Below are 26,961 nucleotides of genomic sequence, written 5' to 3' on the forward strand. Positions count from 1 at the left end.
TAGAATCCAGACAGGTGAAGCATTTCCAATGGCTCCGATGAAGCCTGCTCAGCAGGACCTGGATGCTGGTCAGAGCTATCAGCTTGACATTCTTGGACAGGACTTGTGACTTTCCTGAGCTTCAGTTTCCCCAGAGGTAATGAAGAGACAACCAGCTCATCTTCACCTACTTGACACACTTGTTGAGAAAAACACAGAATGTTGTGTTAATGCAAACATTGTCAAATGGAAATTTTCTTTAAAGACGATTAATTTTGATTATTATTGACCTAACACATGTCTTGACTTCTTAAGGGGAGAAAAGAATAGCGCTGTGTGTGTGTGTGTGTGTGTGTGTGTGTGTCTTCCCATCAGTGTCAGAGAACCCACCCAATGGCTCCACCTCTTAAAGGTCCCACTGTCCACCAAGAGTACAGCTCTACATTCTATACAGACTGTGGCCGATAGCTGACCAAATCTCCTTTTAGTACAATCCCCATCCATATGACTGTCTGTCCCATCCATCCGTCCGTCTGTCCGTCCGTCAGTCAGTCCGTCCATCCATCCATCTTTCATCTTGCATTCTCATTTTCCAAACACTATTACACAGCTGTCTATCTAGACATTTCTAGTCTGTCTATCTAGACATTTCCCAAGGTGCAGCCAATATCCAGGCTGAGCTTCTTCTATAAGGATTGTTTCCCTAAATTCTGAAATGTGTGTAGATTTGAGAGGAGAGGCCTATGGGAAGGCTTTTTACTCACAGAGCTTTTTCCATGGCTATATCAGCAGAACCTCCCGGGAAAGGAATCTCTGCCTGCCAAGCAACCCCACCTCATGTCCCATGCTATCCTTCCCTCTGAGTAATGGGGTGAGCCTTTCAGGACGGTGATGAATCTGCCTCCTTTGAAGCCATCTGACGAAACTCTGATTTCATCAACCACTTGCACCCAGCAAGAGGCCACTGTGACACAAGCTGAATGGAATAATTTTATAGATGAGGGGGGACTCTTTGAAAGCAATCTAAGTAGCTTATTTTGAAGAAAAATTAGCTCAAGCATTAGGAAAGGAAGTTGTGCTATTTTCCAAGCCCCCGCCCACTATTAAGGGTATAAAAGGACCATGAAAGAGGGAGAGACTCAAACCTCATCCACATCTACCTCCAGCAGCTCACTGCTCTCCTGCCACCTCCTCTCCCAGCACCATGTCCTGTGAATCCTGCCTGCCTGCCCTGAGCTGCCGCACCAGCTGCGCCTCCCGGCCCTGTATACCCAACAGCTGCCACAGCTGCACCCTGCCCGGGGCCTGCAACATCCCTGCCAATATCGGCAACTGCAATTGGTTCTGTGAGGGCTCCTTCAATGGCAACGAGAAGGAGACCATGCAGTTCCTGAATGACCGCCTGGCCAGCTATATGGAGAAGGTGCGGCAGCTGGAGAGGGAGAACGCAGAGCTGGAATGTCGGATCCAGGAGAGGAACCAGCAGCAGGACCCTCTGGTGTGCCCCGCCTACCAGGCCTACTTCAAGACCATTGAGGAGCTGCAGCAGAAGGTGAGAGGGTGGCCTATCTAAGAGCCCATCATCAGTTGCCTTTCTTTGACTGGGAAGGCACGCTTACATTCAAGTGGATCTTACACTAGAACCATTGTTTCAGATTCTGTGTGCTAAGTCTGAGAACGCCAGGCTGGCTGTGAAGATCGACAATGCCAAGCTGGCCTCTGATGACTTCAGGACCAAGTATGTTGAACCTTTTGAGTTGGGTGACTTCCAAACCCTGATGGCTCTTTCATGGCTTGTTCATGGTGCTGTGGGTTTAATGTTGCCTGGCAGGGCAGGTGGAAGGGATGAGAAAGATACTTCTCCCCCTCTCCTGTCTCCTTCTCAGTCTGGCTATAAAAATAAGCTACAGACAGATATTCAGACTTGAGCCCTGCAGTTGATACGAGTTGACTGTCCTTTATCAGAAGTGCTTGAAACCCGAAGTGGTTTTTGGGTTTTGGCTTTTCTTTTGAGTTGTGGGATATTTGAACACTCATAAAGAGCTGTCTTAGGGTGGGACCTGAGTACAAACTCATTTGTTAAGGTGTTTATATACCATAAACACAGACTGTCATTTTATACACTATTTTTAGGGCACCTGAATTTTGTCTTCTCTGCCAATGGAGTCAGGTGGGGCAGTTTGCACTGTGGTGTTGTGTCCCTCAAAGACTTTCAGATCATTCTGGTTTTGGATTTTTCTAGTCAGTGATATTCAACCCATATCAATGTTTCTAGAAAGTTCTTTTTATAAAACTCCTAAATCGAGAGATGGGAGTGGATCCATTTGGTGTTTTATTAACCAATAACACCAAGAACAGAGTGAGGACGCCCCACCTTACAGGTGTCTTTGGGCCTCTTGTGGTGCAAAGTGAGTCCAGACCTCCCCCAGCTGATCCACCCATAGCAGGATGGAAACGGAGGGAGAAAGGCAGACAACTGTATACGCTCATGGGTTTCGTGGTCCAGCATCCTAAGCTGATCCTCCCTCTATGTGTGTGTGTGCAGGTACCAGACTGAGCTGTCCCTGAGGCAGCTGGTGGAGTCAGACATCAACAGCCTGCGCAGGATCCTGGACGAGCTGACCCTCTGCAAGTCTGACCTGGAGGCTCAGGTGGAGTCCCTGAGGGAGGAGCTGCTGTGTCTCAAGAAGAACCACGAGGAGGTATGGAGAAGTGTTGTCAAAGCAGGTTTCAGAGCCTTAGATAGACTGAAGCTGTTAGCATTAAGAGAGGGTCCCTGGAATCAGGAGGTACCAGCTGTCAGGCTCCCTGACGTGGGACCATTCTCCAAAGGACTTTAAGCTAAGACCCTAGGAGGATGGCGCTGTACCCTTATCAAGGAGTACAGTGAGCTGTGGATGCTCATGCACATAGGTGAGTGTGGGCAGTGAGTATGGATGTCCATCCGCTGAACTCTGACCTCTGATGGTTACTACTGTTAGGGTCCAAGAACTGATGGAGGAAATGGAGGGTAAAAAAAAATGAAATAACCCATGGCTCCTCTCTTTAAGAACTTGCACTCCAGTATGAAGGGACAACCACGGAGCCCTAGCAATAGAATGCAAGGCTGAGTGAAATCAGTGCTGTGCGGTGTGTGCATAGTAGGAGGAAGCCAGTCTTATAGGGAGGAGTAGGGGAGCACTTCCAGGGGCAAGGGGAGGATGCTAAAGTGCTGCCATTTGAGGGTATAGGTTGAGCAAAGAGGCGCTTAGGCAAGGCATATTTAAGTATGGCTAAGCATGCAGTACCTAAAAGGATGTGGTGGAGACAGGAGGGTTTGTGAGCACCAAGGACTCAGTCTCAGAAGGATGCTTAGAAGGTGCTTCTGCTTTTGTGTGAGAAAGACAATCACGTGGGTCCTGCTGGAGCTTGGCAGAGATGTCTGCATCTTTGGAGTGATCAGGATGTTGTTTCAGCCCTCATCCCTTTGTAGGAGGCATTGTACTCGTTTCTCTCTAGCAGGAGGAGCACAGATCTGCTTTCATAGCGTCATTCTTTCTCCTTTCCCCCATCAGGAAGTCAACACCCTGCGCTGCCAGCTTGGAGACCGCCTCAACGTGGAGGTGGACGCTGCTCCCACTGTGGACCTGAACCGCGTGCTCAATGAGACCAGGTGTCAGTACGAGGCCCTGGTGGAAACCAACCGCAGAGAAGTGGAGGAATGGTTCACCACACAGGTGGGCATCTGAGCTCATGGCCACCCAGGAACTGAGTCCCCCAGGACTCTAAGGCAGGGTCTGAGCCTGTCTCTTCCCTTGCTTCTTGCAGAGCGAGGAGCTGAACAAGCAGGTGGTGTCCAGCTCAGAGCAGCTGCAGTCCTGCCAGGCAGAGATCATCGAGCTGAGACGCACAGTTAACGCCCTGGAGATCGAGCTGCAGGCCCAGCACAACCTGGTGTGTAGTGTCCAGACCTGCTGCTGAGCAGTGTGGAGTCGGGAGGCAGAGTCACTGGGATGCCCCTGGGGCCACTCCCTCTTCCTAGTTCTTGAAGACTGTGACTCCTTTGCAAGGCCATGCAGGGACCTTTAGAGGGGACAGCTGTGTGACAGCCTTTGTCTTCTCCCCCCACAGAGAAACTCTCTGGAAAACACACTGACAGAGAGCGAGGCTCGCTACAGCTCCCAGCTGTCCCAGGTGCAGTGCCTGATCACCAATGTGGAGTCCCAGCTTGGTGAGATCCGGGCTGACCTGGAGCGTCAGAACCAGGAGTACCAGGTGCTGCTGGACATCCGGTCCCGACTGGAGTGTGAGATCAACACATACAGGAGCCTGCTGGAGAGCGAGGATTGCAAGTGAGTGCAGAATGGATTTCTGGGATTGCATGTGTGGTGGACATGTTAGACAGGAGAAACACACATGGTGGCCGTGTTTCAGACTGCTCACATAGTGCATCGAATGCCCACAGTGGTCGCACTGATTGGCATTAGTCAAGTAAATGAGAGTGAGCAAAGGTGAAGGGCATAGCTTCTCCCTTTGAAAGTTATCAATGGAGAGGAGAGAGGTGGGTCCAGAAATTGCCAGTCACAGCCTTACATGTTGGGTAAGGCCAATCTCATTAAGTTCCATGAGAGGGAAGAGCGTGAGATAATACTTTTTAAAAGCACAAGTTTCCAGTTCTGCCCAAGGTATTGTGGGTAAGAGAAAGGGGCTTGATAACAGCCACAATTCTAATTCCAACCACTGACAATTCTTAGGTTGTTTCTATAAGTAAAAGATACTGTGAGTGATTTAGGGTTCTCTGACTTACCCTGTCCAATCTTATGTTTGCTTCTGTGTCTTCTCAGCCTCCCCTGCAACCCATGCGCCACCACCAACGCTACTGGTAGCTCCTGCGGACCTTGTGGCGGCTGTCAAAAGCGTTGCTGTTAACTGAACAACTTAGATCCCCTTCGAAAATACCAATGAAGCCATTTAGTTAAAATGCAGGAACAGTCTCCAGGTGCCTACTTAGGCAGGACTTCCATCACCATTAAGAAATATCATTATGACAATGGTGTTTGCCAGAATCTGCCAGGCTTTGCAGAACCAACAAGCAAAGACAGCCGTCATCAACTTCCGGACAAGCTCCTTCAGTTGAAGGTTGAGCCTGTTTGCTGCTGAAGATGTCAGACTTCTGCAAGCTGAGCTCTGGGGCTTACCATAGAGGGCGTTTCCTGTACATGCCTCCATATCCTGCCTTCCTTTCTTCTCTGGTAGTCTCTGGAATGCAAGGAGGCAGCTTCATTTACTTCCCAATAAACTTTATTTCTCTGGCATAGTAAAGATGTTTCTCATCCATATTCATACTTTGTAAACTATTCATGACTGTCCCGTAAAAATACCTCTAACCAGCAGGGCGAGTAAATGGATCAAATGATTGACCTAGGTGTTATGCTCAAAGGGAAACCTCGAGGGGCAAGGGAGAGGTGTCCTCTGGGTGGGTGACTCTCATTAAGCGCTTGCCATACAGAAAGCTTGGCCATGAACACCAAGATAATTTTGCTGCAGTTAGGGGTCCCTTGGTTATTCTGAAAATACCCTAACCTGCAAATTTCTCAATTTGTCTCCCTCATTAGGATTTTTTCTTTTTCCTAAACCACCTTACCACTGGAGGTACCTCATCTTATCTCTCTGGAGCCCCTGCCTCACCTTCATTGATTTCCACAATCCATCACACCTTCCAGCACAGCTCTGCTCACGTGTGCCCTGGCTTCTAGCTTTTCTCCACTTATATCCCTGCTCCTGGACATTTAGCACCCCTATATGACTCCTGAATTGGCTGATGATTTCCAAATCTCAGTCTTGTTAGAACACAAACTCTCCAGCTGCCTTCAAATCCATAAACCCGGTCAGATCTCCCCAAAGCTTGCTCTCTAGAACAGAAAGGAAAGAAACCATCAGAGCTGCGGTTCTATAGCCACCCCCACCCCCCAGCAGCTACGAGATAATCTTATTGTCCCTTTCAGAATCTGGCTTCATATATGCCAAGTGCCGTATAGATTATGGCACTTAGCATTGAACTATCCATGATCTCTTAAAAATTTATTCAGGGGTTTTTGTTTAGGGGTTTTCTTTGGGGGGCCCCTTTTCCTTCAGATTCCCTCCCCCAATCATGGTGTCCACAGTGGAGCTCTCTCTCTTTCTCTTTTACTTTAAACAATCTCTCTTGATGAATTTCTTGAAGCCTTTCTCCGGACGTTAGGCCAAAGTCTCTCTCTTCTGCTAAAGTTCACTCTGAAGGGTAATTGGTTTAACTTCCTTTCCCTTGAAGCTGCTGTTCTTCTCATTATTATACCAAGCCTCAGTTCAAGTACCATGCTTTCGGTTGCTCGTAAGACAGTTTCGGTTCATGTTGGTCCACTTCATTGTGCCTAGCTGGGCTGAGACTTAGTGAGCTGCTTTGTCTTGTTATCCACTTGGCTTTCTTTTTTTTCTTTTTTAACTTTCTTTTTATTGATTCTTTGTGTCCCTCTTTTCTATATAAACAGAGCAAGGGTTTGGACTGGCATGGGCTTGGCACAAACATAATAGCAATAAGTTGAAAAATGCCCTAGTGACCATAGTCACTGTCCCAAAGTCTCCACCAGGCTGGGCACCAACTGGGCCCAAGCAACATGCATGCCTTTTGCTGCCACTGGGAGCTGGGGCAGCAGGTGGACTTGGAGACCTTCTGTGGCTGCTGTGTGGGTCCTTCAGGTCACACTCTTGGGCACACAGAGCCCAGGAGTGCTGCAGCCTCCCCATCACTGCCTCCTGGACCTCTACATCAGCACTCAGCAGTTGGCTGCCACTCTTACAAAACTCTGCTCCAGCCACCACCTCTCCATATGCTGCACACAGATGGGCAGCCCAGTGGTCTGGGTATCTGGCTTGCCTCAGCTCCAGTGTCACAGTTGCCAATGGTCCTGGTACTGCCACTGCCTACGGCATCCCCCTCGGCCCTACAACCTCCAGTAGGGAATTTGAGCCTAGTTCTCTCTCCAGGCTACTTCCTGCTAATTATTGGGTGAAGTAATTTTTGGGGATATTACAGTGACATTTCTGGGGCTCTTGGTCCATCAAACCACATTAGCCTTGAATGATTCCACAGGCTCTCATTTTCTATGGAAACAAAAGCAGAACCTCTTTTCAAAGCAAAATATCCTTAGACCCATATTTTAAAGTCAAGATGCCTTTTTTAGCAGTTCCCAGAATCAAATGTCTTTCTCCAGTCAATAAAAAAAACAACAAAAACCAAAAGAAAACACAATATACATAATCCAAATTCTCTGTGCACATTCCATCTTTTTGTGGCTTATAATCTGACTGTCTATACTTTGTCTCTTAAAAGACTTACTCAAACACACATAACACAAATACCCATCTTTAATTCACCCTCACTGCTCCTGAGGGTGATCTCGCTGGAACCTCCACTTGTAAAACAACATGGGTTTTGTTCTGCACTCTACACACTACGTGCTATGCAAACTAGGCTGAAAATTTACAAACATACACACAGACAGAGACAGACAGACAGACGGGGCTATGGGGACTTCCCTTAGACAAGAATGCCAAGAATGCCCACTTTATTGTGCTCAGGGGTAGCTTACATAGGGCTCTGGCCATATCCCATCTCTCGAGATCTTCAGCTGCAGTCACCAGAAATCACTCCCCTGCCATCAGGGTCTTATGTTCAGAGCAGAGGAAAACAAGTTGTTTACAAGAAATTCAGGGTCTGGTGGTCTGCAATCCCCAACGTTTGTGTCTTTTACATCATGCATCTCAATCACATTCATTTCTCTGTCACTTGTTGTCCACCCTCTGGCCTTGTAATCTCCCCCCAAAATAAAATAAAATTTAAGAAGGAAGAGAGAAAAAGAAGGAAAAAAAACCCAATCTCATATTGGAAGCTGTAGTGAGACACTGTGAGTTATGCAATGAACCCTTTAATTCATAAATCCTGATGTACAAATGTTCACTACAGAGTCATTGGTCTGGTTCTAGGTCTCTGGTATCTGCTACGTTATTGATGCTGGACCCTCAATGGGATGCCTCTTGAATATCCTGCTGTTGCTTTGTGTTGTGGAGATCCTGTAGCTTTGGGTCTGCAGGACTAGCCCTTTCATGTGCTCCAGCAGATTACAGATGGGGTGGATGTTGGGGTGGGTCAACTCATAATCTTGGTTCTGGGCCTGGGTAGTTGCAGGGTTGGTCAGCCTGCCAGCTCTCCCTGTCCTCACCACCAGTGTGAGCTCTCCAGCATTACCTTGGCTAGCTCACCCCTTGTAGCAACGAGAAAGGGGCAGGCCAGTTCTTCTGCTTTCGTACCCTCAGGGTCACCTGTCTCATACCTACACCATCAGGGTCCACTCTGCTGTGTTGAGGTGAGGTGCAGGGGCTACTTTCCTGAGTTCTGTAGTTAGTGATGGGGAAGGGACAGCTCTCCCACTTTATGACCTCGGGGCCAGCTCTCCTACCTGTCACAGGTGGTGAGGGATGGGGGAGCATGTCTCCTTTGCCCACCCCACCATGTGGCAAATGAGAGGTAAGGCCAGAAATCCCATACTCATGTTCTTGAGGCCAGTTTACTGGCACCCCTCTCAATAAGGTCAGCTCTACTGTGCTGCGCAGACAAGGTACAGGACCCACTTTCCTGAGTGAGGTAATTGGTAACTAGAAAGGTTAGTTTCATCCTTTGTTGTAGGCAGTAAGGGGTAAGGGGGAATCTCTGCTCTCCCACTGCTCACAACTTTGGGGCTGGCTCACCTTTACCTCTGCCAACAGGGTCAGCTCTGTTGTGCTGCCCAGGTGAGGTGAAGGGCCTGCTCTTCCAAGTGTTGCAGCTGGTGAGGGGCATGGGGAACTCTCCAGCTCTTTTTACTTCAAAACTAGCTCTCCCACCTGCCTCAGGTATGTATGTGTGTGGGAAGGAGGTCTCTCTCTCATTCATGCAGCCATAAGGCAGATGAGGGGCAGGACCAGATCACTCACACTCAAGTTCTCAGGATGGCTCAATGCTGCCTTGCTCGCAGGTCAACAGGTTCAGCTCTGCTATGCTGCCCAGATGAAGTTCAGGGCCTGCTTTTCTGAGTGTTGCAGCTAGTAAATGGGAGGGTCAACACCTTACCAGTTGGAGCTCGTAGGACGGGGGAGAGGGGAGAACATCTTTCCCTCACCCCTCTGTCACCTGCTTCACCTACTTGCTATGCCTAAGGAATTGCCTTTTTTTCTTTAGATTTAAAATTGTTTATTTGCCCAAAGTTAAATGAAAAGATTTTAATTTCCTAAGAATATGCATCTAAAAGACTTAAGTAAAATTTTGCTAGAGAATTGCATTAAAAATCACTTTCTCAAATTAAAACAGCGAAGAAAAATCATCGCTCATTCCATTGCTCGGATCATTTCATTTATTTTAGTGTGTAATTAAATTAATAAATAACATTACCCACTATATTTATATCTGACATTGTTCTAAGAAATTGCCTTTTAAACACAGTCAATCTTTTATTCCATACTTCCCCCCTGTTTAAGACAATTTTGTTCTCTAAATCTTTCTCAGATCTACAATCTCTGAAAATTTATTTTTATTTTACATGTATGAATATTCAGTCTATATGTGTGTCTGTGTACTACATATATGTCTGCTGGTGCCCACAGAAGCCGGAAAGAGGGTACCAGATCCCCTGTAACTGAAGTTACAGACAGTTGTGAGCTGCTACATGGATGCTAGGAGCAGAATCCAGGTTCTCTGCAAAAGCAGCAAGTGCTCTTAACTGCAGAACCATCTCTCCAGTCTCAATAATTTCTTTTTAAAAGTTGAATCTTGAAAGGGATTTACCTGAGAAACACATAAAAGTGTGATAGACTTTACAGACTAGTCACACAAAATAGCCAATGGTAACACACTTATTTTGGAAGCATAAATACAGAGTCATACCAACAACTGGTACATGGATATAGTAGTGATGAACAGGTGTACTGTATACATAAAAGTAGGTCAAATAATGAGGTGTGTAAGCAACAGATATTACTGGGTTATTAGTTTGTGTGCCCAACTTTAAAACTGAAATCATTTTATTTCACAAATTTCTTCCTCCCTCCCTCCCTCTCTCTCTCCCTTCTTCTCTCCTTCCCTCCCTTTCTCCTTCCTCCCTCCCTTCTTCCTTCCTTCCTTCCTTCCTTCCTTCCTTCCTTCCTTCCTTCCTTCCTTCCTTCCTTCTTTCCTTCCTTCCTTCCTTTCTTTCTTGACAGAGTTTTACTATGTAGCTCTGGCTGGCCTGACACTTGATATGTGGAGCATGCTGGCCTCAAATTCAAAGAAATCTGCCTGCTTTTGCCTCCCTAGTACCGGCCTATAGGCATGAATCATTATACCCAGCACCTCTCATGAAGTCTTTGCATTCTATGGCTCATAATCCTAAGAAAGGCCAGAGTCCACCAAGTCTTTCTCAATGAACAACGATTCTCATGTCTCTACCCATTTGCTTTGTCTTTGAAATTTTAAAGCCGTCAAATCTATAAGGCACAATCACAATTGTTATATATTCAGTTAATGCTTTCTGACTGACATAAATACAATCAGTTATCTATTGTACATCAAACATTATGTTGGGAAAGGTGAAACACTAATAAACAAGCCCCACTTTTGGTCATAGCAATGTTTACAGCTCAGAGTGAATAAGACAAAGAGATAGTCATCACTGAAAAACAGTGGGGAGCCTCAAGGTAGATATGAATGAAGAATTCCAAATTTCAGAAGCATGAGAGAATGAATGGTAAGAGAAGACAGAGGACAAGCCAGTCCCATCAGCACTTTGTGAGTCTAGCTAAGCTTCTCTCTAGCCCTTGATTGACACTTTATACGAAATGTGTTTATTTCATATAAAATTTGTCTCTCTGTCTTGTTGACTGCAACTCTTCAGATGCAGTAGAATCATCTGCCAATTCTAATCACAGTGCAAACCAATGGCTACTGTGAATGGGATGAATAGGAAAAAGTAACATTAATGAGGATTCATGATAAAGTTATTAAAGCTTTATATACCTCCAATAGTTCTGACTTCAATCAACTGACATTAGCATAATTCTGAAATCAAATTTGATGGCATGTGTTTGGACAGAGAGTGTGCAGGTTCAAGTAGAGGGAAAGCTTTTTCAAGCATTACACTTGTTGGGTAAGGATATGAGGAATTGGGAGGTGTGTTTATAATCTGATAGTCCATTTTCTAACTTAGAACATAAAAGAAATGTAGAATGAAACTGCTTGATAGTTTGGTAGACTGTGTCTAGACACGCTTTGAGTGATTATCTATGAGATTTTCATTCATGGAAACTTGTCAGGTGATATATCTAGTGGCTGTGGAACGCCTGACTTGTAATAGGACCTGAAAACTTTGGAGCTGGGTGGAATAGAAGAAGGAAGACCTTCCAGGAAGCTGCTGAGAGAAACCATGAGCCGAGATGGGTGGGGTGGGGAGAGGATGAGTGAAGTTTGGATGCATCCTCTAGCTTATGGAAACTGATTGGAGATAAGGAACAAGGAAGAAAAGATAGGGAGAAATTATAACTATACTGGTTGAACACTGGATTAGTCAGGATTCTTAGATAATCAACCAATAGGATCTCTATAGGAGCTGAATCACTAGGATATCTATCTGTCTGTCTATCTATCTATCTATCTATCTATCTATCTATCTATCTATCTATCTATCTGTCATCGATCTATCATCCACCTATCTATCTCTGTCTATCTACTTATGCATATATCTATGTTCTATTTAAGACATAGATGTATATAAAATTGTTATGCAGTGTTGACTCATGTCATTAAGGAGATTGAGAAATTGTGTGATCTTGAAGTTGATAGCCCACGAAAGGCCACTGTGTAGCTCCATTCTTAGCCCAAAGACCTGAAAAACCAAGAGAGTCAACAGAATGGGTCCTAGTCAAGGTTTGAAGGCATAAATGTCTGAGACCAGGATTGGACTGGCATCCTAGGTCAAGAAGGAAGAGTTAACCCAACATCCTTGCATGCCTATTTTCATTCTTTGAGCCTTCAATGATTTAGATGATGCTCATCTACACTGATAAAAATGATCTTCAGTATAATGCTTTCCAGAAACACTTCATAAATCCATTCAGAAGTAGACTTAATCAGCTATCTGGCATCCCTTACCAAAGTTGAATAAACACCTAAAATTAATCATCAAAAACACCTACTATGGGTATAAAGATTTTCTCTTTTAAAAACTAATTATTTTATTTTAACATGTCTGAATTTTTAGCCTACATGTATATATATGCAATAAATAGGCACCTGGTATCCATGGTGATCAGAAAAAGGCACTGAATCCCTTGGAACTGCAATTACAGATGATTGTGAGTTGTCATGTGCATTCTGGGAAAAAATTTCAGGTCCTCTTCAAGACCAACAAGTGCTCATAACCACTGAGTCAACTCCCCAGACCCTGGGTCTAAAGCTTTTGAGTCTCCTGAAAGGAAACAATGGTGGTACAGCGATCTTAAAAAGTATGTCTGGATAGTTCTTTTCTTTTTAAATTTAAATAACATTTCCCCATTTATCTTACAAACTAAACAGTTTTCCCTTCCTTCTCCTCTCCCTCCCTTCCTTTCTCCCTCCCTCCCTCCCTTTTCTTCCTATTTCCCATTAACCCCCTCCCCATCCACTCCTCCTCCATCTCCACAAATGGCTGGATTTGTTAGAGAGTTATTTAAATAAGGGTGGTAGCTAGAGCTGTAGGAGTCATAATATAAGGAGTCTTTCTCTGTCCTGCCAGCCAACTCCCAAATAATGACGTGGAGACTTCTTATTAATTATGAAAACTTGGCATATAGCTTAGGACTTGCTCCTAATTAGCTCTTATAACTTAAATTAACACATTTATAACTCTCTTCCATCTTGCGCCTCTTGTTTCCTCTCCCTGTCTTCTGGCTTCTCCTTTTCTTCTTCTTCCCAGAGCCCTCCCTGTCTCCAGAAGTCCTGTATAACCTCTTCCTGCCTATGTAGTTGGCCATTCAACTCTTTATTAAACCAATCAGAAGGGAAGGTGGTAGACTACAAAAGAGCCCCGGGACTACTGATGGAAGTGACAGAGTTGACATAGTGTGCTTCAAAATTCCCAACATGGTGTTCACAGCTTGTTTTTTTTTTCAGGTTTATGAGGACCTCTGGATAAGGAAATTGGAGGAGCAGCTTAGGTGACGTAGAATCAAAATAAGCCAAGAACTCCACTGAGGGCATGGCCAACAGAACACAGATCAAATGAGAGGAGAATCATATTGGACATACAAAGAGGGAGTTCACTGGAGACTGCGAAGGGGCATGGTCTGTAGGATGCTGGGGAAAGAAGCTATAGCCTCATAGCTCCTTCACGCTCACCTTAAATTATCACTCCACACTGAGTGTAATGCAAAGTTTTCCATGCAGTCACACTAAGCCCCAAGCTGCTTTATCTGCGTTTGCTGTTTCTCTCGACTTGTAGAACACTCTACACAGCAGATTTTAACCTCTTCTCCTCAGGGTTCCTTAATCTAGCCATCCCAGGTAGAATAAAACCATTGTTAGGGCTGATGAGATGGGTCAGCTAGTGAAGTGATTACCATGCAAGGCTGATGAGTTGATATCCACACAGAGGTAGAAGGAGGAAAATAGCGACTGAAAGTTGTTGTCTGACCTCCACACACGTGTGTGTGCCTACACTCATGGACACACACATGATAACAATAAGTAAGTAAAACCATTAAGTTATGTTGTTTCGGATTGTTGCACCTTCTTCTAGAGTTTAAAACATAGCATGGGTGAACTTGGACCTTCTTGTTCTTAAACTGGACTGCTTTTTGCTATGAGAAATCCTCTTGCTTGCCTAGTGTTGCCGTTCACGATTTCTCACTGCCATTTGTATACATCTAATAAATAAATTTGTGAGGAACCCAATGTATGATTTGCATTTCCGAAAGAACACATCTTTCATATGCTATGTCCGGATGAGAATTTCAAACAGTAAATTCTCACCATCATGGACATGACATTGGGAAAGAGAAGGGAGGTTTCCTCATGACTTTAAAGACAGGAAAGGTGGCTCCAGCAAAAGACTTGCCCTGACTTCACTCCACGGTTAAATACTACTGCTGAGTTTGTGTGTGATCTATGGCATGGAAATAACCTTGGCTTCTATAATGAATAGTGTCCTTAAACCTCAGATGCCGTTGGCTCACATCTTGAAACCAGAAGCCTCAGCCACAGCGTCTGACACAATGATACAGGTAGCTATAAAACCTTTCTGGTTGTTAGGATTTCATCTTCCCATCATGTTTATTGAAGGGTCATTGGCCAGGGACAATATCATCATTTATGTAAAGTTGAGAACACACAGTGTATAATAAATGGAACCAATGAGAAATGCTTACTTCTAAGAATTCCTAGGAAACAAACTGAAATTAGTTTCTTTTCTTAACAGATCCACGCCCTTTCAGCCATTCATTATATAATAGCCACATCACTGTTCAGCAAATGCAGCTACCTCCACCCAGAATGTGTGTCTTTTTCTAACTCTACCATGTGTTTTTGAATATAATAATCTTTTCCATGCATTATTCCACTCTGACTGAGGCAGAAGCTATAGAAATAGTTATACACACTTCATGGACATATTTTCTAGTCTACAACACACTATCCTTTCTTTTTAGAAAACAGCATTGTCTGGGATCTTTGTCTTTTGATGTTGTTAATATAGAAGAAGAGAAGAATGGAAGATTCTTTAAAAATTAATAGTTTCACCTATTTTCTGGGTTGTGTGAGCTCATCCAATTGGGCTTTGATCAACTTGGTACTGATTATAAATCAGCACACCTGATCCACATGTCACGGTAGAACCATTTACAAGTAGGGTTATGTGGGAGGGCAGAGGCTATGAACATGAGGAAAGAATAGCCTTAAAAGAACATCCATTTGCTTACAACTTGCTTTCTGTCGAGAACCACGCTTGAAGCTAGCTCTTCCTTGGAAATGACTTTCAGAATCATCCAAGAAAATACACATTATTGTTTTATAGTCACAACTTGTTTCTGACCCATTAAAGAAATGGCTCAGCATTCACTTAACAGGTTTAGTTTCAAATAACATTTGGCTGGCTCCAAAATTAGATGCGGCCTTAAAATATGTCTTCCATGAGAATAACGAAAAGAGTAGGGTCCCAGCATACCTTTGAAAGAAGGAGAATCTGAGCCTTAACTGTGTGATAGGAATTAGCTCAGCATTTCCAAGAAGAATAACTTCAAGAATGCCTTTTGTATTTGGGACACGGATAGATTAGACATACAATCCCAACTGCTCAAAACTCCATCTAGTAAGGCACAAAAGCAGAAGATGTGTTTGCCAGACTGTGCTGGTGGTCTTGAGATGTCACCTTAGCACGTGACAGGTGCAGGCATTGAGGGATCACTAGGCTCAGGTGTTTCTGCACTAGATTGACTAGGGGTTGGCTTCTCGCCAACTTCTAGTGGGAACGATGTGGTCTTGTTAAGTAGACTTTCATTAGAATAGAAATGACTTGGGCTCTTAAAGGAAGAATAGACTTAGTTCTCGGTTCATACTGATGGGTAGTAGGGCTGGGGAGAAGCACTGCCAGGCAGTGGCTGAGTTTGACTGAATTCTGTCTATCACACATTATTCCATCTTATCGCAAAGTTATTGGAAGTGAGAGAGTTCCATGCTGTTGTGAGAACATGGTCACTGGAATTAGGGAAATCTGCGTTTGATCTTGGTTCAATCACAGTGGGACTCTAGGATCTTGGGAAAAGTCTGAGGCCACCTTACAAACTCTTATAAGGCTTTGTGGTTCTTGAAGGAGTTAATGCATAGGAGCTACCTAACTCACTCAGTGTCTGGTACCAAGTAGGCACTCAAGCAAGCAGGAGTCAATTACAGCCACATTGTGTACAAATACTTCAATACTAGCTACCCCCAAATGTTAGTTTTCTAAGCATTTCTATGAGGACACAACAGCCCAAATGGACCCCAAGAGACTTCTGTAACTCCCTAGGAAGAGGACAGTGTTGTCCCCACCCACTTGAATGGTATGGCAGCCCTGAGCCGGGTTGTATTTTCTGATGTTTCCTTTTGGGATTCTCTACTAACCAGTTTGGTTTCCAAAAAAGATGCTCAGATGGTCTTCCCCACAGACACTGCACTGAGCTGAATAAGACACAGCCCTTTCCTAAGCTCAGGAGAAGGAGATCAGAAGTGCCCCCAAATCTGAGGACCAGAAGCTACTGTAACTTAATGCCCAGTAAGTAAGTGCTGCTGTTGGCAAAGTTGGTTGCTTTGAAGCCAAACCATGAAGCTCTTCTGAACTAACCAGCGTGATTGGTGAGGAGTCCTGACATAGCAGGAAGCCAAAGTAAAATATTTTATGAGCTAAAGGACTCATGCAAGGTGGCAAAATAACAAATGGAAAATTGGTAATGAGAGCAAAAGGGAAATAAATGTTTTACATGCTTACCACACCCACCACTGACAGGATATAAAGCTCTGGAGAGGACCAGGCCTTATACCAGAGACAGAACATCAGGTGTAGAAGCCAACTCTCCTCGCTCTGCTCCCTCCAGCACCATGCCGTACAACTGCTGCCTGCCCACCATGAGCTGCCGCACCAGCTGCTCCTCCCGGCCCTGTATACCCAACAGCTGCCACAGCTGCACCCTGCCCGGGGCCTGCAACATCCCTGCCAATATCGGCAACTGCAATTGGTTCTGTGAGGGCTCCTTCAATGGCAATGAGAAGGAAACCATGCAGTTCCTGAATGACCGCCTGGCCAGCTACATGGAGAAGGTGCGGCAGCTGGAGAGAGAGAACGCAGAGCTGGAATGTCGGATCCAGGAGAGGAACCAGCAGCAGGACCCTCTGGTGTGCCCTGCCTACCAGTCCTACTTCAGGACCATTGAAGAACTGCAGCAGAAGGTGAGGGAATGAGCGTTATAATGTCAGTTGAATGAATTATTTATTCCAATTGAACATAATGAAGTCAGAACAGAGATAAGGCTGCTTACAGTTAGAAGTGATGTAGAATTCATTGGCCTAAAAAGATATGTCTTTGAAAACTCCTTTTGGAATCACCATAATGGAACTATGCAAATTCAGTATTAGTGCTAAATTAGCCTGAGTTTTTTTTTTTAAAAAAACATTACTTCTTACCCCAAACTAGAAAAACTAGTTTATTTTTATTTTTTTAACTAATTTTTAAAAATTTCATTTTAATCCCAACCACAGTTCTCCCTCCCACTCCCTTGTCTCTTCCCCCAGTTCATCACCTTTTCAGTCCTCCCAACAAGTAAGGGCTCCCATGGGAAGTCAACAAAGCCTGGCACATTGAGTTGGGGTAGGACAAAGTCCCTCCTCTACATTAATGCTGAGCATGGCACCCCACCAAAGGGAATGGGTTCCACCAAGCTAGCTCATGCACCAGGAATAGATCCTGGTCCTATTGCAAGAGACCCCTCAGAGAGTCCAAGCTTCACCATTGTCTCTCACATATGGAGGGCCTAATTTGGTCCCATTGAGGCTTCATGGCTGTTGGTCTAGAGTTCATGAGTTTCCATGAGCTTGGTTCAGCTGTCTCTGTTTGCAGGCAAATGGATGGAACTAGAAAAACACCATCCTGAGTGAGGTAACCCAGACTCAGAAAGACAGACACAGTATGTGCTCACTCATAACCACTTATAAGTGGTTTACTGGATGTAAAGCAAAGGAGAGCCAGAGTACAGTCTGCAGCTCCGGAGAAGCTAGGTAACAAGGAAGACCCTAAGAGGGACACATGGATCACCCTGGGAAGGGAGAATTAGATGAGATCTCCTGAGTAAACGGGGAACAAGGAGGGCAGTAAAAGGGAGGGAATGAGGGAATGCGATGGTCAAGGGGTAGAGGAATGGAGTAGGAGGGCAATGAAGGAGATATCTTGGCAGAGAGAGCCACTATGGGATTAGGGAGAAACCTACTGCTAGGGAAACTCCCAAGAATCCACAAGGATGACCCCAGCTAAGACTCCTAGCAGTAGTGGAGGGAGCGCCTGAACTGGCCTTCAGAATGGTTACTAGCCCATCTGTCATCATAGAGCCTTCATCCAGTAACTGATGGGCCAGATGCAGAGATCCACAACCAAGCACCAGGCCGGGCTCTGCGGGAATCCATAGTCAAAGGGAAGGAGGAGGGAATATATTAGCAAAGGCCAAGATCATGATGGAGAAATCTACAGAGACAGCTGAATAGCTTATTTTAAAAGGGTTTTTATGATGCCCCTTTCTTGCTTTCAGACAGATTATAACATTTTAAAACAATACAGTGCACCTGAATTAGTTCTTTGCAAATACTTTAAAAGACAGCTTTGGTAAACCAGGAAAACCACCAACTCCAGAAGCCTCATACACACACACACACACACACACACACACACACACACACACACCATTCACTAGAACAGCTATGTAGGCAAATGGCAATACAAATACAGGGCTATGAAGACAGGAGTAGAGGCCACAAAAAGTGGAAATTGGAAGGATCCTCAAAAGAACCAGTATCAAAGTGGTATTTAAAAGACTAGCAGGATTTTTTTTCTGTTTGTGTCTATGTGTAGTGCATATATATTTGCGGGTGCCTATTGATATGTGTATGAGTCCTCGTGTGTGTGTGTGGGGGGGGGCAAAGGACAACCTGGTACCATTCCTAAGTGCCATTCACCTCTGTTTTTTTTTTCCTGAAACAAGGTCATCTACTGGCCTGGAGGTGGGTCAGCAAGCCACAGGACTCTGTCTCTGTCTCCTTAGTGCTGGGCATGTCAGTGAGGGTTACTACGCCATTATTTTTTTTTAAACTTGAGTTCTGGTGATTGAATTCAGGTTCTTGTTTTGAAAAGCAAGCACTTTACCATTTAATCTCTCTTTTAGTCCCAAACAAATAGGATTGCATGTCTGACTGTGCAAGCCATTGGTTTGTGGAGGGAATTGTCTGTCTGCTGTCTCCTGACACAGTGAACGCTAGAAAGGATTAGTACAATTTGAGTATCATTATTTATTCACTCATAGATGGTGAGCATTAGGCAGAGTGCTAGGGTAGGGGTCAGGGGTAAAATGCTGAGAAAGAAAATTTCATTCCAGCAGGACATCACAGCTTCATAGGGTAGAGAGGTGTGGGGAAGAGTGACCACAGCCAAGGTTGTGAGAAGAGCTATGGAGAACAGATAGTGTACGTGGAAGAAGTGGCCACTTGGAGGAACTGGAAAAAGAGGGGATGTGGCCTCTACACGGTGCTCTCTAGGTGGGGGAAGGCATTTCAACTAAAGCAAGTGCACGGTGCCAGCGAGTGGACAGGGTCAACAGGGTTTTCCAATGGAGGTGGTGTGACTGGGTAAATGCCTTGCCCTGATTATCTGCACGTGCCTCATTTTAGTGTCCAAGAATGCTTTCATCCTAACATACAGGGATCCCTGGTCACCTGACCTGAGGGTTGACTACCCAGTACACTCAGTTCTACCCAGTACAGGAACACTAGAAGAAGCCCCAGAAGTCCTGACTGTACCCACCAGCTGTGGGTGAAGGAGCAATGACATTCAAATTGTACTCTTGCTCTCTGATATCCAGGCTACATACCTTAGGTTTTCACGCGATGGTTCACTGAATGAATCACATGCTTGTGTACCTGATGCGATGGTCTGAAAGGACACGGAGCAACTGGGTGAGAATAATAACATAACTCATGCCACAATCGATCCTCTGCAGATTCTGTGCGGCAAGTCTGAGAACGCCAGGCTGGTGGTGAAGATTGACAATGCCAAGCTGGCAGCTGATGACTTCAGGACCAAGTAAGACATTTGTAATGACCAGAGCAGCCTAGGGAGAGACTGAGGTTCAAAGCAAGGACTCCTTGTTCCAGGGTTGTGCCAGACACAGCTTCTAAGTGCAATTGTGACTTGGGTTAGAGTTAGAACAAAAGCCAAGGTCTCTTCACTGAGAGCTGAGGGTCTATGCTTTAAGTCTTTCTGGAAGAAGTGTAATTATCATTACATCCCAAAGGAGTTAGAATGTCATAAAAAGAGGCAAAAGCCATTTCTTTCAGTGAATTAATCAGTGTTTTCAGGAAGATTGTAATCATAATCTTCTTGAATCTTCTATGCAACCTTATATAGGTCCCATAAAAGACTTATAAGAGTTGTAACAGTATCTCACAAGTATCATTTTTCATATTCAGCCCAAAACAATAAAGTGTTAGTTTTGTTTTCCTTTTACAATCAAGGCTCAGAGAGATTAAAGAATCCACCTCCAGCCATCTAATGACAAAGCTGGATCTAAGTGACTTTGAATTTCAGGATCCTCAGGGTAGTTGGAAAGGAAGGAAGACAGGTTATAGCAGAATTGGGAAGTGTAGCAACCCAAGAGGATAGGGACGGTAGACTTCCTTGATAGCAACTCGTGAATGGATTCTTAGAACCAATGCAGGGAACAATGGAGGACACCACACACAGAGCCTTCTCTGTGGGTCCTGGAGGGAGACAGGTCGCCTCACCACACTGATGCTTTTTTGTTTTTTCAGAACATTTAAAATGGAACAAACTCAAAGTCGGGTGGGTTTGACTGGGTTATCCAAATGTAAGCTCTTCCTCATGGATGTCTTCTGACTTTTGACTATGTGTGCAGGTACCAGACTGAGCTGTCCCTGAGGCAGCTGGTAGAGTCAGACATCAATGGCCTGCGCAGGATCCTGGATGAGCTGACGCTCTGCACGTCTGACCTGGAGGCTCAGGTGGAGTCTCTGAAGCAGGAGCTGCTGTGTCTCAAGCAGAACCATGAGGAGGTAAGGAAGTCCCGGTCACTAACATCTCAGTACTGAAGATCCCTCTCAGCAGGGGAAGGTAGGTGTTGGGTTACGAGATTAATGCAATGGTTTTTGCTAGTTGAATAAAAGCTAGTTTTGGGAGATGATTGGGCAATGGGGCCCAGGTTGATCTCTTTGACAGGAGGAAGTGTGGTTGGTTGATCTGTGTTCACATGGGATCAGATGCATGGCCCAAGACTCACATGAATTCTGTTTGCTTCTGAGTACCTATCAAATCAATGATGAAGTTTAGAAAGAGACAAGTAAGGCTTTTGTCCTTTGTGAAGTCCAGGCAAATGGATACCAAACGAGTAGACGGGTGCGTGTGCGGATGGGTGGATGAGAAGATGGGAGAAAAGAAGAAACTTACATGGTTGAATGAGATTTGAGGAATCAGCTGCATCAGATCCTTTCCCAGGGGGGAAACAGTTCTAACAAACAGGATATGACCTTAGAGGACGCAGAATGGACAACATTTAACAGTTTCTCTACATTTAAGTAGCAACAATTCCAAATCACTTATCACACAACAAATACAAAACCAGAAGGGAATGGCAGAATCTTAGAGTTCCAAAAAAATATTAGCAATAACTTATCCAAAGAATCTTCATACAGAGATGAGGGAAGGGACTCAGATCAAGTCACCAGGGGTGGATTTCCATCCACTGAACTCAGGTTTTTTAACTTCGATGCAATCCTTCCTCCACCACAGTTCTTGATACTCTCATTATATTTACGCTAAACTTCTTTTCCTCTAAAGAGCATTCATGATAAACTTGTTTCTGACAGGCTTCCATATTTTTAAAGTCTTTTGCATTAAAGGTGCACTCCCAGGATGCTTCTTAAAGTACAGAGGCCTCCTTAGCTCTGTGGTCCATCCTTTCCCTTTCTCCCACCAGGAAGTCAACACCCTGCGCTGCCAGCTTGGAGACCGCCTCAACGTGGAGGTGGACGCTGCTCCCACTGTGGACCTGAACCGCGTGCTCAATGAGACCAGGTGTCAGTACGAGGCCCTGGTGGAAACCAACCGCAGAGAAGTGGAGGAATGGTTCACCACACAGGTGGGCATCTGAGCTCATGGCCACCCAGGAACTGAGTCCCCCAGGACTCTAAGGCAGGGTCTGAGCCTGTCTCTGCCTTTGCCTCTTGCAGACCGAGGAGCTGAACAAGCAGGTGGTGTCCAGCTCAGAGCAGCTGCAGTCCTGCCAGGCAGAGATCATCGAGCTGAGACGCACAGTCAACGCCCTGGAGATCGAGCTGCAGGCCCAGCACAACCTGGTGTGTAGTGTCCAGACCTGCTGCTGAGCAGTGTGGAGTCGGGAGGCAGAGTCACTGCGATGCCTTTGGGGCAATGCCCTCTTTCTAGCTCTTGAAGGCTGTGACTCCTTTGCAAGGCCATGCAGGGACCTTTAGAGGGGACAGCTGTGTGACAGCCTCTGTCTTCTCCTCCCACAGAGAAACTCTCTGGAAAACACACTGACAGAGAGCGAGGCTCGCTACAGCTCCCAGCTGTCCCAGGTGCAGTGCATGATCACCAACGTGGAGTCCCAGCTTGGTGAGATCCGGGCTGACCTGGAGCGTCAGAACCAGGAGTACCAGGTGCTGCTGGACATCCGGGCCCGGCTGGAGTGTGAGATCAACACATACAGGGGCCTGCTGGAGAGCGAGGACTGCAAGTGAGTTCCTGGAGGGTGTATCCACCACTGTGAGCCACACATAAAGTACCTTAGGAGTCATAGTGTGACTTGGAGGATGCGGGTCAGAAACCAGGGCATCCCTAGAGACTGGTATAAGGTGCTTGTTGCCAGTACGACCTGGACTAAAGATACTTTACGTCCTAAAAAATAGTCACGAGGCTGGAGATTCTTTGACTGATGGGTAAAATTCCTTTTATTTTCACAAGTGGTTTCTGACATGGAAAGGAAATAGGAAACTCCAGCAGTCATTGCTTTGATTAAACCAAAACTGTAGGTCTACTATTGCTTTGAATCCTTTTTAGAAGCATTCAGGGGAAGGGATTCTATTCACTATAACCATCTTCTTGCATTTGAGCATCTCCAAGGAAGATGACTTAATAATAAGTAGAGCAGGCCAAGTGGCAGCTCAGGCAGGTTTCTATCTGTGAGGTGGACATCACCAAGGCCATGCTCTAAGTTTGAGGCAGAGGCTGAGAGGTTGAAGTGGCGTCCCTGTGTCCCCAGGGTTAAACAGAAGGCCTGATTCCAACGCCAGTGTTTTCCTCTCCCTGCTACCACTGTCCCTGAACTCTGTAGAGGAGTGATCTGAACAAGACTTGTTGTCTAAAGAGGAGAATGGGCTTCTTGTTTTTAGCCAACCCCGCTTTTTGAAAATTTCCTTTCTCATGCTGACTCTAATGATCTTGTGTCCCAGGCTGCCCTGCAACCCCTGCGCCACCACCAATGCCTGTGAGAAGCCCATTGGACCCTGTGTCACAAACCCTTGTGTTACACGCTCCCGATGTGGCCCCTGCAATACATTTGGCTGCTAAACACCCCAAGGCCAGCAGGAGGATTGCATGAAGGCATGAAGACAGAAAGACCACTGATGGATTAGCTCAGCCTTTCTGACCTCACAGCCAGCACTGCACAAATCATAGTCTGGAAAGAGAGCATGGGCCTGGTGCTGTGGTTTGGTCCTGAGTCCAGGTCTACTGGGCCATCTTCATCCAGGGCCTCTTCATGACCAACCACTTGTGTTCTGGTGGTCTGAGAGACCTGAGCTGTGGAGGGGTCACACAAGGTATTTTGTGGGTCTCTCTGCCTCTTCCATCTTTTCTTGCAGTTCCCCCAAACCTAATAAACTTTCCTATTGCAAACAGATGTGAGTTTCACTTGTATCCATTCTTTTCAGAGTATTTGTTCTCTGTGTGGTTTCTATGAAGCCACTTGAAAGCATAAGGGGACTTTATGGTTCAACCCTGTCCAGTCCTATCATTCCTTAGACACAGCGAGTGCCAGCATCCATGCAGGCTGGCATTAAATGGGCAAAAGGTCTCATGTGAATGTGATAAACACATCCATTACAGGCTAACACTTTCAGAGTTCTTGTTATTTTCTTTTCTAAGTCACTACAAGACAAGGATAGGAGTTAGAATCTACTAAACTACTAAAAGGAATTCTGTAACACAATGGGCTTAAGAAACTGAATTTCCCCATGAATCTCATGTCTGGAAAAGAGATAGCCTAAAACCAGAGGGGAAAATTTTCTCCCTGGGAAGAGATTTGCAACTTGTCAGAGAGCCTTGCATGAGAGTGGAGCCAAAACAATGGTGGACCAATGATAGGCAGGACTATACTTTGATCTACACTGTCTCAATATGCTTAACTCAGCTTTCTACTTAAAATTGGACTTCAGACCCTGAAGAAGCTCTTGGGGTTCATTACTGGATCTCCTTGTCCCTCTTCCCAATATGATCACATTGAATGAATCTCTCTCTCTCTCTCTCTCTCTCTGTCTCTCTCTCTCTGTCTCTGTCTCTCTCTCTCTCTCTCTCTCTCTCTCTCTCTCTCTCTCTCTCTCCTAGCAATACAGCTGATTTAATTGGATTTACTGAAGATGGGTAGTTAAAACTGGCTTTTTGGGGCTCTGTGTGTGACCCTAAGTCTGGTAATACGAGTAGAATCATAGGATATGTGATATTCTGTGACTGGCTGCTCTCGTATAATCTAGTGTCTTTAGATCAACCCATTCTCCAAAATATAGCATGTACTGTGAGAATTGGGTTTTGGAATTGTGTTCAATTTTGGGTTATTAGAGTAGCATTGTCTTAAATCTTTGGGTTCAAGTTTGATTATGGACACGAGTTTTTTTTCTCTCTCCTCCCTCCCTCCCTCCTTCCCTCTCTTCCTTCTTTCTATGTGTATTACCTTGTGGAACATGTGTGCATACAGGTATAAATGCCTGTACGTGCACTTGTGGAAACCAGAGTTCAATGCTGGCTATTTTTCTCTTTTGCTTTCCATTTTAGTTTTGAAGATGAGGTCTCTTGTTGAGCCTAGGACTCACTCACTTGGGTAGACTGGCCAGTGGAACTCTGGAACCCTTCTGTTTAGACTTCCCAGTGCTAGGATTATGGGCACGACTCACCCTCCAGCTGTTTTATGTGGGTACCGGGGATCTGAACATGGATTCTCACTTAGCAAGCTCTCTACCATGTGAGTCATCTCCTCATCCCCCTTTTGTTACTGTGGTACTGTCTTATTCCACAGTCTAAGCTGGCTTAGCATTCATCCTGGGGCTTCATTTGTGAGTCTGCACACCTTCCTTGGACATACAGTTTCAGTTATTTGAAGTATCGATACACAGGAATGAAATTGCTGGATTGTGTTAACTGTATACTTTCACAAACCTAGTAACTGCTGGCCTTGTCTCTGGGCCAGCTGTCGTTCCCACCGACGGAATACAAGAGTTCCGGCTGCACATTCTCAGGAACACCTGTGTTTTCCCCTTTCGTAAGACAACAACAGCCAAAGCCCAGGTCATCCCAGTGCACGTGAAGTAGCATTCACTGTGGTTTTGATTTGCATTTCCTTGATGACTCATGGAGTCGTACTTCTTTTCATGTGTGTGTAGCCTAAGTTTATATATCTTTGGGGAAATGTTTACTCAGATCCATTGCCTGGGTTTTAAAGCCCGGCTCACTTGTCTTTTAAGTTGTAGATGAGCTTTTAACATTCTGGACACAGGGTTCCTATCCAGCAGATGATTTATAAATGTTGCTCTTCCCCTTCAGAAGTTCATTTTTCATTTTCATGATGAAAATAAAATATGTTTTGCTATAGAAGAGATTTAAATTTTGAAGTCCAATCTAATTTTGTTTTAAATATTTAAATTATTTTAAATCTTGTGTATGTGTGCATGAGTGTGTGCGTGCATGAAAGCAGGTGTTCGTGGAGGCTAGGAAGGGTGTCAGATCACCTAGAGCTGGTATTGGTTGTGAGCCTCCCACAGCAGGAGTTGGGAACTGAACTTGGGTCCTCTGGAAGAGCAGGAAGTGCTCTTAACCACTGAGCAATCCTTCCAGTCTCCGAATTTTACTTGTATCACTTGTGATTTTGGTGTTTTATATAAAAAACTATTTCTTTCTGTTTGCTAGGCTGTTTATTTATTTATTTATTTCTGAGACAGAGTCTCACTGTGTAGCTCTGGCTATTCTGGAACTCTGAAGATCAGGCTGGCCTCTAACTCATAGAGATCGGCTTGCCTCTGCCTCCTGAGTGTTGGGATTAAAGGCGTGTGGCGCCACCACCCAGCAAGAGACTATTTCTTAACCCAAGATATAAAAGATTTATGCCTATTTTTTTCCTCAAAATTTTTAGCTTGATTTCTTACAGTTAGCCTCTGAGACAGGATCCTTCTGTATATCCTTGTCAGGATGCGAATTCACCATTCTCTCCCTTCTATGTCATGAGCCCCGGGATTGTAGAAATTGCATAGCCATGTCAGACGCTCTGCTCCTTTACGATGTAAGCGAAGGCCAAGCTTGATTATTTTCATGTGGCTGCCCAGTTACTTAGACATTACTCATCAAAATCACTGTTCTTTCCTCTCTCAGTTGTGTTGGTACCCGTGTTGAAGACAGCTTTGTAGTAAGTTTGAAAGTCGGGAAATGTAACGCCTCCAGTACCTTGTTCTTCTTTTCAAAGACTGTTTTGACCATTTGACTCCATTCCCACACGTATTTTAGTCAGTTTGTCAATTTCTATGAAAAAGCTAGCAGGGACTTCGCTCAGCCTTGTGTTAAAACTTCAGGACAGTTACAGGAGCATGGTCTTCGGTCTTGTTCCTTGTGTGACTTGCTGTGACGCAGTACTTCAGAAAGGTAATTTAAGGAAGGGATGGCTTTGGCTCACAGCTCCATGGAGGCCGAGAGTGGTGCACAGCTGTGTTGCACTCGCTGTCTCCTTTTTTAGTCAGCCTAGGGCCCCCATGCACACAATTGCAGCACTCATATTTAAGGTCGGCCTTCGCACCACATTTAACTTAATTTAGAGAATTCTTCACAGACATGCCTAGAGATTTGTTTCTGTGCTGATATTAAATCCCACCACGATGACAAGATTAACCTTCACACCATCTTAGTT

The 26,961-nt window shown here is 45.0% G+C and overlaps 2 protein-coding genes across 2 annotated transcripts; both read left to right on the forward strand.

The window, feature by feature from the left end:
* The first annotated feature begins 1,153 nt into the window (after window positions 1-1,153).
* LOC125410836 (keratin, type I cuticular Ha4) lies at window positions 1,154-5,245 on the forward strand. Its single transcript, XM_085695786.2, has 7 exons — window positions 1,154-1,531; window positions 1,635-1,717; window positions 2,525-2,681; window positions 3,534-3,695; window positions 3,787-3,912; window positions 4,090-4,310; window positions 4,803-5,245. Exons 1-7 carry the CDS (start codon window positions 1,184-1,186, stop codon window positions 4,885-4,887), a joined length of 1,182 nt encoding a protein of 393 aa, XP_085551912.1. The 5' UTR covers window positions 1,154-1,183; the 3' UTR covers window positions 4,888-5,245.
* Window positions 5,246-16,573: 11,328 nt separating this feature from the next.
* Window positions 16,574-23,697, forward strand: LOC125410837 (keratin, type I cuticular Ha3-II). The gene is made up of 7 exons (XM_087909520.1): window positions 16,574-16,954; window positions 19,765-19,847; window positions 20,680-20,836; window positions 21,757-21,918; window positions 22,010-22,135; window positions 22,313-22,533; window positions 23,249-23,697. The coding sequence occupies exons 1-7, from the start codon at window positions 16,607-16,609 to the stop codon at window positions 23,364-23,366; spliced, it is 1,215 nt and encodes a 404-aa protein (XP_087765646.1). The 5' UTR covers window positions 16,574-16,606; the 3' UTR covers window positions 23,367-23,697.
* Window positions 23,698-26,961: the final 3,264 nt, after the last annotated feature.

The sequence above is a fragment of the Myodes glareolus genome, chromosome 9, assembly GCF_982192425.1.
Source record: "Myodes glareolus chromosome 9, mMyoGla1.1, whole genome shotgun sequence".
NCBI lineage: Eukaryota > Metazoa > Chordata > Mammalia > Rodentia > Cricetidae > Myodes > Myodes glareolus.